This window comes from Vicugna pacos, chromosome 10 (assembly GCF_048564905.1).
Source record: "Vicugna pacos chromosome 10, VicPac4, whole genome shotgun sequence".
Lineage (NCBI taxonomy): Eukaryota > Metazoa > Chordata > Mammalia > Artiodactyla > Camelidae > Vicugna > Vicugna pacos.
In genome coordinates this window covers 65,450,549-65,463,532 of record NC_132996.1, presented here as the reverse complement: position 1 = coordinate 65,463,532, position 12,984 = coordinate 65,450,549, and the positions used below count along the sequence as shown (strand labels likewise).

The following is a 12,984-nucleotide window of genomic DNA, read 5'->3' as shown; positions in this document are numbered from 1 at the left end:
CCTCCTCCCCACCTCCCCACCTGCATCTTCCCTTGCTGCTCTGAACCTGGTGACCAGCTCCCACTCAGAAAGAGCCTGACCTCAAATGCCACCTACTCCAGGAAGTGGGCAGCCTCAACCCTCTGGCTCTGGGTTGCCTGCTGCCTCTTAACTCCACCTGACTTCCTTTCTTAGGCATTTATCACTGTCTTTCCTGGATTTGTCTGAATCTCATCTCCCTTCTCGGACTGTGACCTCCCACGGGCAGGGACCATCTCTCCAGCACTCAGCACTCACGGCAGGCCTGGCGCCCAGTAAGCCTACAGTAAGTGCTGAATCGTCGTGATTCAGCGTCACCCACTGACCTACCTGAGCACACCACGCCAGCGTCCTCCTTGTGGCCACAGTAGCCGTTTCCCGGCAGCCCCAGGCAGTCCCAAAGGTAGTCCTCTGACCCGGAGCAGTTCACTTGGTCGCGGTGGATGGGTCCTTGGCCAGGGGCGAAGTGCAAGCCGGGCAGGGCCTCGACTGCCCAGCCGCAGCTGAGCTGCCGGCAAACCACGTGGGCATCCTCCAGGTCCCACGTGTCGTCACACACTGAACCCCACTGGCCGTGCTCCAGCATCTCCACGCGGCCTGCGCACGAGCTGCCACCACCCACTAATCTCAAATCGCGATTTTCTGGGGATGGGAGAAGGAGTTTGTGGATGGGGGAGAAAGAAGGAGAAGGGAGGGGGTAGAGAATGGTCAGGACCGGGCAGGAGAGATATGCCTGAGGTTGTGGACCCAGTAAGAGTGGCTGATAACCTAGTGGGCAAGACTAGGGAACTCTGATAGACTGGGATTTCAAAATTGTAGAATAGATAAACAAGATTACACTGTATAGCACAGGGAAATATACACAAAATGTTATGATAACTCACAGAGGAAAAAATGTGACAATGAGTGTGTATATGTCCATGAATGACTGAAACATTGTGCTGAACACTGGAATTTGACATAACATTGTAAAATGATTATAAATCAATAAAAAATGTTAAAAAAAAAAAAAAAAAGACTGGGGAACTCTGTCAGGGCTGGTGACCTGGGGGCAGCGGTGAGGACCTGGTCAGCACTAGGCACCAGGGACGGCGCCAGATACCTGTGGGCGGGGCTTGGAGCCGGTGGGAGGGGCTAGTAACCTGGCGGGCGGAACTGAGGAATCCTCTCAGGGCTGTGGTAGGCAGAGCCTCAGACCAGTGGGTGGGGCTTAGGGATCTGGTGGGCGGGGCCTGAGGAGCAGGTCTAGGAACTGGGGAGCTCTAAGGGACCCTGGGAACCTGACGTATTTATGTACCGGGGGTGGGTTAGGGGCGCTGCAGCCCTTCAGTGTGGGGACCAGTTGCATTTGCGTTGGTGGTGGGTAGGGGTAGAAGTCTGGAGGGCGAGGCTTAGGTCCAACCAGAGCTGGGGACAGAAGGGAAGGCCTGGGAGGTCAGACAGTCAGGGCCCGGCAGCGGGCGCGGGTTTGTCCGCTCGTACCTGTACAGGTGACCTGGGCCGGCCTCCCGTCGCTGCTGCACGGGTGCTCCACCACGGTGCAGAGCTGCCACTTGGCACTGCTGCACAGGACGGCGGGCGCCACGGCCCGCGTGGCGTTCGGGGTCCCGCTGGCGTTGCCTGCGGCTGGACCAGGTGGCAGCTCCGGGGTCGGCAGGAAGGGCGGTTCCGGCCCCTGCGCCCCTCCGCAGTCCAGCAAGCTGCACAAGGCCTCCGCGGCCGTGCGGCTCCAGAGCGCGCCGCAGGCGGGCTCCCAGGACGACCTGAGCCTGACCTCCACGGTCCCGCTGCAGCGGCTGCTCCCGTTCACCAGGCGGACCCCAAGTCGCTCCCCTGGAAGCACCAGACACCAGATGAGCCTCAGCGGATGCAGATTCGGATTCTGCTGATCCCAGGGATGAGAGTGGGGCGGGCAGCTGCCAAGGCCTCCGCTACTGATCTGCTGCTGCATGACCTTGGACCATACGTTCTAGTCTGCAAAATGGAGCTGGGCTGGCTCATGCCGGGAACCTCTGGTCCTCCTTAGAGTCAGGAGAAGGTAGGGCTAAAGGTGACTAGAGGTTAGGATGGGTTAGGCTTGGGTGTCCAGTCCCTACAAACTCTTCTCTCTTGCCTCTGCCTCCAGAGGCACCCTTGTGTGAAAGAAGGCATACTTCCGCTCTCAGGCCCCTCTGTTTTTCTCAGGGTGCTACCATGGAGGTAGCATCGAGACCTCGGAAACTTGGAGGTTGGATATGGGGTTGGTAATGGGTTTGAGGATGCACTACTTCAGTGGATGGTGGTGCCCCCTGCCCCAGAGCCCCTCCTTGGGGAGCCACCTCCTATTTTCCCCAGGGCGGCATCTCTAGTGCTAGGGCGCAGCTTGGCTCTTAAATATCTGTTGAGTTAATAAAATACCCACCTGGTGGAACCCCACCACCTCCACCAAGAGTTCTTTAGCTTATTCTCAACAAATCCTCTTAAAATGCTCGCTGAACATTTTGCCCACGTGTATGTAAATTTTTATCAGTGGCCTCTCAAAGATGGTAGCTCAAAGATCTCAAAGTGAATCTAGCAGTGGAGCTTCAGGCATTGGGTCAGGAAGGAGAAGTGTCGTCTGGAGTTTAGGAGCCTCCTCAGTACCATAAAAACCCATTTCCCTTTCCCATCACCCCAGAAGACCACCTGCTTGGTCTCAGAAAGCTGACTGTGGACCCCAGGAAGACTGTCTCCTCACCTGGCTCCAAAGGCGATCTCTCTGTGCTGCTGCTATCACGCTGGTCAGAGGGGGATGGAGATGGGTGACCTGAAATTAACCAGCAACAGCCGTGATGGGTGAGTGAGCTCAGGCGTGGAGGGCACACAGGTGGCTTGCAGGGCTGGGGTCACTTTCTGGAGCCTTCTGTGGCCATATGGGGCCTCTGGTAAGACCCAGTCCTTGACCTTGGGTGCACTTATCTCCCTTCGAGGTAGAGAAATTCTCAAGCTTGGGAGCTACAGCATCCTCCACTTCATCTACTAATTGTGTGCACATCCTCAAAAATCAGAGAAGAGCAGAAAGGAATGATCATGGATTTGGGGCCAGGTCCACCTACTGGCTGAGTGATCATGGAAGGGTTACTAATTGCTCTCAGCCAGAGTCCCGATTTGTTGGCAATAACACTTAGGAAAGTATTGTGAGGCTAAGAGAAGACAATACCTGTAAAATATCTCACATACAGAAGAAGCTAGAAATGGGATTTATTATTAAGAAAAATATTTTTTTGTTTGGAAAATTTGTTGGAGAAATTCATGTCAGACTTTAGGGTAATGGACGCCTCCTGGGCTGGGAACCATTGGGCTGCGAATTGCTTTCAGACACTGAGGAACTAATGTTTACAGAGGACCGATTCTATGCCTGGCCATTGCATGTATTATTCCTTTTTCCTTCAATAACACAAGGAGGCAGGTATCAGCATTCATTTTTTGGAAATTAGGAAAGGGAAGCCAAAAGAACAGAAATCAATTGCCTAAGCCAGATAGTGTCCATTTGTCCTCAGAGTCTCTGTCCATTTTGCCCTGGAAGGCTGACCTGTTTGGACTAAATCGACATCTTCTGGGGCCCTTTGGCTTCTGCTGGGCTCAGCCAATGGGGAACCCCAGCAGAGAGAGGAGGAAGGGAAGAGAGAGAAGTCTTGGTGTTTATCCCCCTCGGCTCTTTCCTGTTGCGATCCTTTAGGCAGGCCATGTCCCTCATCTGAAGGTCATCGCTCCTCTCCGGGGGTCCCCGCTCCTTGACTTTCTCCTTCTGGGTCTCACTGATCGCTTCCTGGTCTTGTCTCCTCCGGCTCAGAGGGGTGACAGCTCAGCTGCTCTGAGCTCCTGGTTACTGCATTATCCTTTCTAAATAGACCTTTTCTAAATAAGACCCCTTCAAACTCCAATTTTGAGTGTGCCACCTGTGTCCTTTTGGGACCCTGACTGATACATGGCCTGAGGCCATCCAGGTAGCAAGTAGTGGGACCAGGATTTGAACTGTCTCCAAGGAATCAGCTCCATGCAGGGCAGGGATATTCCAATTTGCAAAAGCACAAAAAGGAGGGATATGGCTGGAACCACGGTGCTCACAAAGTAGCTCCTCTACACTTCTGCGTCTCTCCTGCACTTAGGTTGGGGCCATTGATGTCTGGGCAGAAGGACAGGTGCCCACTGTCAGGCCAAGGGAGGTGAGAGGCATTAAGCCTCCTCTATCTCTTTCTGCTCTGTTGTGGCCAGATTAGAGGCCCTGGGTTCCAGATGCAAGATGGAGAGGAATGCTGACCCTACTTAATTTTGTGTAAGAAGTGAACCTTTACAATATTAAGCTATGAAGATTTTGAGATGTACTTGTTAATTGCAGCCTAGCCCGGCCTGGCCTGACTGATACAGGGGCTGAAGATTCAGGCATGACTGTTGCACATTCTCGGCCTTACCTGAGAATATTCCATGAACTTACACCTGCACAAGCATGAGCGAATGCGCGTGCACGCACGCACACACACACACTCTGCAGACACTGCTCTCCTACAAGCACCTGGCTGGGCTACTCCACCACCCAGACAGAGATAATCAGGCCTTTAATTGCCTGTCCTGACCAACTCCCTGGTTGGCTGCCCAGCCTGACCCCCTGAAGGGGAAATGACTCAGAATTCAGAGCACAAACTCTGTGGCTAATGTTATATTCAGAGCAAGAATTCAGATGCCCCCAAGTTAGGATTTCAGATCCCAGCTCCCACAGCAGTGGTCCCCGTGCTCCGGTATAGCCCTCATTATTTCTATGTAAGCTGGGTCGGGGGAGGCCAGGGAGATGGGAGGATTGGGATGCTGGTGCAGTGCACGTGTGTGATTGTGATATGTCTGTGTGTATAAGTGTGTGTGTGGTTGTGACTGCATGTGCATATGTGGGGGGCTCTAGCTCACTTCTGGACACCTCTCTCTAGGTCTGAGAAACCATTTCTCATGCACAAAGACACACATGTTTCTGTTTGACCAGAAAACCCTGGAGGGAAGGGCCAGAGGCTGGGTCAGCCCCGTGTCCCCCAGGGTGCCCAACATAGTGTTTGTTGATTGACTGACTGAACAAAACAGTGAGCAGGAGCCACCAGCTCCAGGGACAACTGTCGCCGAGGCCAGATCCACTCAAGGATTTGTCTTCTGAAGCACGGGCATTTTCCTATCCCCCATCCCAACCAGGGAGCCTGGCTTTTGTGTTTTGACTTCTGTGCTGCAGGAACAAAAGCAGAAGTTACCTCTTACCCTCCTTCCATCCAGGCCTCGGTTCATGGAGGGCCCAGTCCAGGATAGGCACTTCCCAGACATTGTTACTGCCCTTGCCTGGCCATGTGCTTCACATCATTAAATTTGATTCATTTTTTTGGCTGCAGTAAATCTATCTGAAAAGGAATCTTTACCCTGTCTTGTGAATTCACTTTATAACACTTAGATGTCTGAATGTAAAAATATTCATGACAGTTTTTTTGAACAGCCAACAATTCGAAGGAGAGTGAATGCCCATCTGTTGGGGAAATTGCTGGATAAAGATGGTCCATTTACAGCATAGCATCTTATGGAGCCTTTATAAAGAATGAACCAGACTCATACCAATTGGAGGGATTTCCATGCTATGTTGAGTAAAGAAGCAAGATGCAGAGAAGGAAATATAATAGGATACAACTTTTGTAAAACGATGGCCCCAAAAAACCCCTCCTGTGAACTGGTATGATTATGTGAACATGGAGGAAAGTGTGGAGGAACGCAGGGCAGGTTATGAAAATGAGTAAATTAAAAAGGTGGGCTTCAGTGGAAGGACAGAGAAGAGCCAGCTCCATGGGTGTGTAACCTGTGCATCACAAGACCCTGCATTTAGAAGGGTCCCAGACTTGGTTTAATGCTCTGCTGTCTCCGAATGGAAATTCTTAATGATTTTGGAACAAGGGGTCCTGCATTTTCATATTGCACAGGGCCCTGCAAATTATGTTACTGGTCCTGGGGGGTGAGTCACACCAGTGGGAGGAGTGAGAAGGGAGAGAGAGAGAGGAAACAAGAGATGAAAGGAAAAGATAAAAGGCTGTACTTAGAAAAATCATCTGTATGATTCCATTTGCATAAGACAAGGTACAGAGGTAAACATGCAAAAAATGAGAAAATATAAAAACCTTAATGGGCTTTTTGTACTGCTTGCCTAAAACAGAAGGCAATTGTAAAAATAAGTATACTAGAAATGAAGCCCTTCTGTAAAATGGGAGCAACAAGCGCCCGGCGAGATGATGTAACCAAGGCCCTCAGTGCTGTGCTGTTAGACAAAAGGCCTGCGGGCACATTGTTTCTAATAGGAAAAAAAAAAACAAAAAACTGGAAACAATTGAATTGTCTAAAAGGGATTGGGGATCTGTTAGAAAAACATACCAACACGTTACAAAATATTTGCCTTAAGAAGTAAATAAATAAATCTGTACAAAGAGTTTTTGAGGATGTCAGGGCCTATGATGGGATGATAAGTAATAGGAGGAAGATACACAGTTCTCTCTCCCCTCCAGCACCTGCCCCACCCCCGCCTGGCTTTGAACTTCTTAAGGTCTTCCAGGCCCAGAGGGAGCCCAAGTTCAATGCCTCTTCTAGCCTCCAGGGCACCTTTGGCTTTTCCACTGTAGCCCTAGCCACAGGCAATTATGTAGTTATTTTCTTTATGAGCTGTCTAATGGCCAGTCAGGCCCACTCGATTCTAAGCCTCACATGGGTACACTGAGGCCCACGGACTCCCAGTGCAATGGTCTCCCCAGCTGACCCCATTGCTGCTCTGGGGCGGGATTGGGTTATGCCCCTCTCCAGGACTGGGGTCAGGACCCCGGGGACTGCAGTGCCCTCCAAGATTTGGGAGCAGGGAGCACCTGCTGGCCTGGAGACCACCAAGACAGAGTTCACGTGGATCAGTCTTTCGTGCCCTGAGTGAGAATGACAAGGGCTAATTGAATCAAGGAGGGCCTGCCCCCCAGGCTCTAGGTTAGGCCCTAGACATTCAAAGGAGGCAGAGTTGGTTCAGGGAGCTGTCCAGAAATATTCACTGGCCCCTGGCCTTGAATGGCAGTGGGTGGGTGCTGGGCTGCCATTCCTTCTGCAAGTGGACATTCGGGGGACAGCCAGGTGGGTGCCTAGTGTTCTATTTCTAACCACACTGATGAGAGCCATTGCCCATCTTGGGCATCCTGGGTCCAAAATGCAGGGAAATTAAGGAAGGACACTGTGATTCTTCCCATTGCACTGATGGGGAAAGACGAGGTCCCAAGACATGCCAAGTGCCCTCCACAAACCTCCTGGCACGGCTCAGCGATATAGCTGACATTTTATTCAGTCCATTTACACACCAGTTCCTTTTAAAATACTTTAGATGAGTCAACTGATTTAATTCTCACAACAAGCACACAAAGTGGGGGAATTAAGGTGCAACAAAGTTTCATAATTTGCTCAAGAGGATTTAGCTAGGAAATGGCAGGGCTGGGATTTGAAACCAGGCTGTCTGGTTCCAAAGCCTGCATGCTTAACCACTCCACTTTCCTGGTTCGGAATCTAACATCCCAATTTCTGCTTCAGTGATCACACCAAGGGTGAAGGGCAGGGAGCTCTGACCATCTAGGTGGTTCTCCTAACTACTTCCAACTCTGCGATGCTCAGCCAGCCCTGAACTTAGATAGCCCACCCCGCAAGGGTGACACAACTCAGCCCTCCAGCCCCAGGGACCAGTTCCCCAAAAGGGCCCCTGACTCTAAGGAGGCGCAGCAATGAGGAAAGAGTCCTGCCCAGGGCGGGGATGACATCTGCCCCCACAAGGAGAGCCGGATGACGTCTGGCAGCCCAGCCCCGAGCTGCCCTGACCCTCCCTGCTCAGCTCTCCCACCCCAGTGCCACCTGAGCCCCCTTATTTCAATTCTGGGGCCAGAGGAGAAATGGTTTACTTGAAAAAGAAGGGCCCACGACTTGTAGACCCAGGGAGTTTAGGGGGAGGAGCCCTGAGCAGGAGGATACTGGGACTACAGTGAAGGATTTTCTTTAAAAGAGTCCCTTGAGGTTGTTGATGGAGTGCAATTGATAAAACAACCAGAAAGGAAAAAACAACCTGTAAGTCCATGAAAATTGGAAAGGAACATAGCACTGATCACACCAGTAACTTACGACTTGATTCAGAGGGAGCAGCTGTGTCCTGCCTTTGAAGGGCCTTGGAGAGGCTATGACTCCCCATTGGGCTGAGTTTATTTTGCTACAGAGACCGAGGCTGTCCTGGGGGCTGGGTTGGACAGCGTGGTCCTCACTCCCAGAGGTGATCGGCAATGGTGAGGAGACCAGGCTGCACCCACTGGGGACTTTCCAAGCCCAGGAAGGTTGGGCCGACTTCTCTTCCCTTGGTACCCAAGAGAAAGTCAGCAACTCGGTGGGTTAGGCTTATTTAATTTAATTGATTTTACAGGATTTTTGTTTGTTCATTTTCATTCTCTTGCATCATACCTAGGAAGGGCTTGGGGACACAGAGAAAACTCAACACACAGGCTGTGAATTGAAAGCTGGTGTTTTCCTAACATCTATATGTTGAAGCCCTCATCCCCACTGTGATGGCCAGAGGAAGTGGGAGCTTTGAGAGAGAATTAGACGAGGATGCGATGGTTGGGCCCTCATCGTGGGAGAAAGGAACAAGAGACATAAGACCTCTCTCTCCAACAAATGAGGACAAGCAGTAAGGCGGCAGTCTGAGAACCAGGAGGAGGGGACCCGGACCAGACCCCGAAGCCGCTGGCACCTTGATCTTGGACTTCTTAGCTTCTACAACTGGGAGAAACAAATGTTTGTTGTTGAAGCCACCTAGTCTATGGTGTTTTGCTACAGCAGCTCGAGCTAAGGCAGCCCATGATTAACAGAGAAAGGTGATGGCCAAGACTTCAAGAGTCCCACCCTCAAAGGACCCTCGTCACCCAGGCCAGAGAAATCCAACTTTGTAACCATTTTTTGTCACCATGTCACACGGCAGAGGAGGTTCACCTGCATGACATCCTCCCTGAATGCCAGACTGAATTCCCCTCCTTTCCATCACCAAACCAAGGCAGGGGGAAAGACAAATCATAATCTCCAGTGAAAGGAAACTCAAAGCAATACTGCTGGCTTTGGGGTATATTCGATTTCCGGAACTGCCCCCCTTTCTCTTCTGCTCAAGATAGTCAGCAACATTATCCAGAAAGCTGTGAGATGAGTCTATTGCTGATCTGCATTCAGTTCCATTCGCATTTGCTGAACCTGGTCCACGTGCTGGGGACCGGAGCAGGTATTAGGCAGATAAGTGTAAACAGGATGATTTAGGGAGCGGGAGAGTCCGCAGCCTCTCCAGCACCAATGCGTCTGCTTAGCAGTCACCACTCTCCGCGAAATTCTTTTTTCATGATTTTGAATGGGGACTTTGGGAATGGACAGAGTAGCGATCTGAACCTATCTCTGCGATGGGTGATGGTGATGCCCATCTCTGTCAGTAGCTGTGTGGCCTTGAGAAGTTCACTGAAACCTGCTAGACTTCAGCTTTAACCTGGCACTGGGCGTAATACACAGGCCACATCAGATTGCTTTGAAGGGTGTGTGAATAATACATGCAACATGCTGCGGATGTGGTATATGGCAGCTGCCATTCTATCCCCTACCCTGAGGCTTTGACATGCTTCCTCCTGTGTGGACATAGGAGGGCAGCTGGCCATTGACTATGCATGCATTCATCCCTGGCATAAAGATGGCCCTGAGGGCACCTCAGTTTTCTTCTTTGCAAAGGGACAAGTTCAACTCCCCAAAGGCTGCCTACTTTCCTCCTGCCTCCTCATCTTTCTTAGGAAGCTTCACAGAGCTGCCTCACACTCACAACTCGCCACTCCCTTCCCTGGCTCTACACACATGGCGTCCGGTGTTCCTGGAGATGAGAGGTGGATTGCGGTTGCCATGGCAACAGGGGTTCCTCTACAAGCAAAGGATTCTGGGGTCCCATCCCCGAGGCTCGCTCAGGCTCCTGTGCCAAATTAAGCCTTCTTTGCAGCTACCAGATGGCAAGATGCAACACCTCTGAGCACAGAGGATCATGAGCAGCTCAATAAAAATCCCAAGGGATACCAGGAAAGAAGTACTCCAAGCAAGCCCAGCAGGCCAGAGACACTGGCCTTTCACAGGCCCCATCTTCTCGACGTCCCGTGAGAATTCAGACCATCGAGTGCAGAAGCTGGATGTCTGGTTCTTCCTCTAGAATTCCCATTCAGTAGGTCCTAGATGGGACCCTTGAATCTGGTTTGGGTAGAACCATCCACCAGGTTTGGGGAAGCAGAAAGAGCATTGGATTGAAACTGAACAAGCCTAGGTTTGAAAACCAGCTTCTTCCTTATCATAGAACGCTTGCTCAAATCTCTTCACATGCCCGACTTGCCTCCCTCACCGCACAGGTATAAAAACCTCACAAGCCTGAAGTAAGATCACACAAAAGTCCAACACCTGGTCCTAGTAAGTGCCCAAGAAAATCTTGCAGGGTCAGCAAGTACAGATGTATATACATGATAGATGTGTATGTGTGTATATACGTACAGTAGGTGGTAAATGAGATACACAGGAGGATCATATTCCTGCAGATATAATGCATAGAAAAATGGCCAGTAAAGTTGAAGATTCCGATATCTTGACTCCAAAATGATACCTTTCTCTCTCTATATATATATATACACACACACCCCTTAGATACATATTCTCTGGTATGTCTGCATGCAGACATGTATAGGGATTTCCACTGTGACATTGTTGATAATCAAAGAAAATTAGAAGTAATCCAACAGTTCACCAGCAGGAAATAATTAAAGTTACTGTGCTATATTTATAGATTGAGTTATTGAGTGAAAAGAATGAACTCAATCTATATCTATCCACTTGGACAGACCTTGAGAACATACACTAAGTGAGAAAAATAAATTACACAACAACATGTCCAGTATGATATCATTTCTAGAAAACACAGCACGTGTGCTAACTAGGGGGTACTGATACATTTTCGTGTAATGAATATATAAAAACATGGGGCGGGGGTTGGGTATAGCTCAGTGGTAGAGCACATGCTTAGCATGTATGAGGTCGTGGGTTCAATCCCCAGTACCTCCATTTAAAAAAAAGTATAAAAACATGGAGGAGAATTGTACACACATCACACTTTGGAGCATGAATGCATTGGAGAGGGAGGGGTAAGGAAATATTTCAACAGTATCTGTATGGTTTTTTTCTTATTAAAATAGATCTCAGCAAATATGGCAAAAATGTAAACGTGTCATAAACCTGGGTGGTGGCGATGCCTAGAGGTTGTCAAAACACTCTCAGAGCACTTCTGTGTGTTTGTAGTATTTCTCTCCAACAAAATGTCTGGAAGATTCTATACCAGAGTAGTAACAACAGTTATCTTTGAAGGTAGCATTATGGGTAAGTCTTTTCCTTTCTTTTACTATATTTTCTAAATTCTGTAATATTTGCATTATATATCATTTTAGTGACAAAAATAACAGCAACACTTTTAAAAACAATGATGGCACATGTGAAAAAACCTTTCTGTAGACTTGTAGCTACTGTCTCTCCTTCTCCCCTGGAAAGAATCGTGGTCCCATGGATGTAGGTGCCCTTGAAACCCTAACCAGGGATGTCTTGCCTCAGGTGAGTGGAACAAAATACCTATTTTTAACTTCAAAGAAAAAAATTGCTTGAATCGTATCAATGCCCCCTGCCAATGACTCTTGAGTGCTCACACAAATTTTCAGTAGTTTTAAATTCTTTAGTCTTCATCACGATGCTCGGAGGAAGGTATTATTATTATTATCCCCCCTTTACAAAGGGGGACACTTAGAGTCCAAAGGTCATGGAGGAACTTTCCAGAACAACAAGGGCTCATAAGAGGCAAAGCAGGATTTGAGCCCACACAGAGGGTTTCCTGGGCTGCCTTGATTACCACTGGATAAACAGCTCAGGGCACACAGTAAATGCTCAACAAATCCTGGTTAACATTATTACTATGGGAAGTTTCTGTAACTCACTTCACCTCTACCAGTATTTGCTGAGTCATGCCAGGGGCCAGGCCCTCTCTGGGCCCGGCTGCAGGGAGGTGGAGAGGAGGGAGCCCCAGGCCTGCGTTCTTCAGCCCAGCATCCAGCCAGGAGGCCCAGGTGTCAAGAGCTGACTTGTATCCCATCTCTCTGCGGTAAGTGCAGACAGAGGCATGAACCGTTGCTCGAGATAGGCAGAGGTGAGAGAGTTCAGGAAGTCATTGCAGGGGAGGTGACCCTTGGCGCAGGCCTTGATGGTCAAGAAACTTCTCACTGGGGCAGAGGGAGCAGGTCCACATGTACTGAGCCTTCCTCTGAGCTGAGCGCATTATAGACTTCGTCGTACAGAACCCTCACAACAACCCTGACAAACAAGCTCAGGGACGTGGTTACCAGCCCAAAGTCACAGAACTTGGAGTTGACAGAGCCAGACTGCAAATCCAAGTTTGTTCCCCAGATTCACTCTTCCTTCCCACAAGTGAGAAGAGGCCGAGGGCATTCTGGGTAGGGGGTACGGCACCTGCAAAGGCTCAGAGGCAGGACAGGGCCTGGTGGGTAAAGTATGTGAAATTCACCAGTGAGATGCCCAGATGCCTCCGTGTGGAGCGCAGGGCTGGGTTTCTGGGTTTCTGGGTTTCAGTGGCAGCTGAAACTCTGCTGGGCCACGCAGGGTTTTCCAGGGGGCCCGTCCCCACCCACCGGCTCTCAGGAGAGATTCTGGTTCAACGTCTCTCAGAGTTGCTGGAGCAGCAGTTTCTGGGTGAATGAGGCTTAAGTGTAGGCAAGGGGTGAACATCCCCCCAGCTCTCAGGGGTGAGGCTGACGCCTCCCTGAGGTGGCCGAAAGCCCCCTGAAGAGAAGGCCCCCTTGACGTCAGATGTCTAGAAGC

General features: G+C 50.1%; 1 protein-coding gene across 2 annotated transcripts in view; it reads right to left on the bottom strand.

Annotated features, from left to right (window-relative positions):
• CD6 (CD6 molecule) overlaps window positions 1-12,984 on the bottom strand; it is a 38,479-nt gene that overhangs the window by 10,551 nt on the left and 14,944 nt on the right. For both annotated transcript variants that reach the window (XM_015248433.3, XM_072970850.1), the window contains exons 2-4: window positions 2,735-2,803; window positions 1,501-1,851; window positions 349-660 (exon numbers count right to left, since the gene is read on the bottom strand). In XM_015248433.3, coding sequence (XP_015103919.1) covers window positions 349-660; window positions 1,501-1,851; window positions 2,735-2,803 — 732 coding nt within the window. The remainder of the gene's footprint in view (window positions 1-348; window positions 661-1,500; window positions 1,852-2,734; window positions 2,804-12,984) is intronic.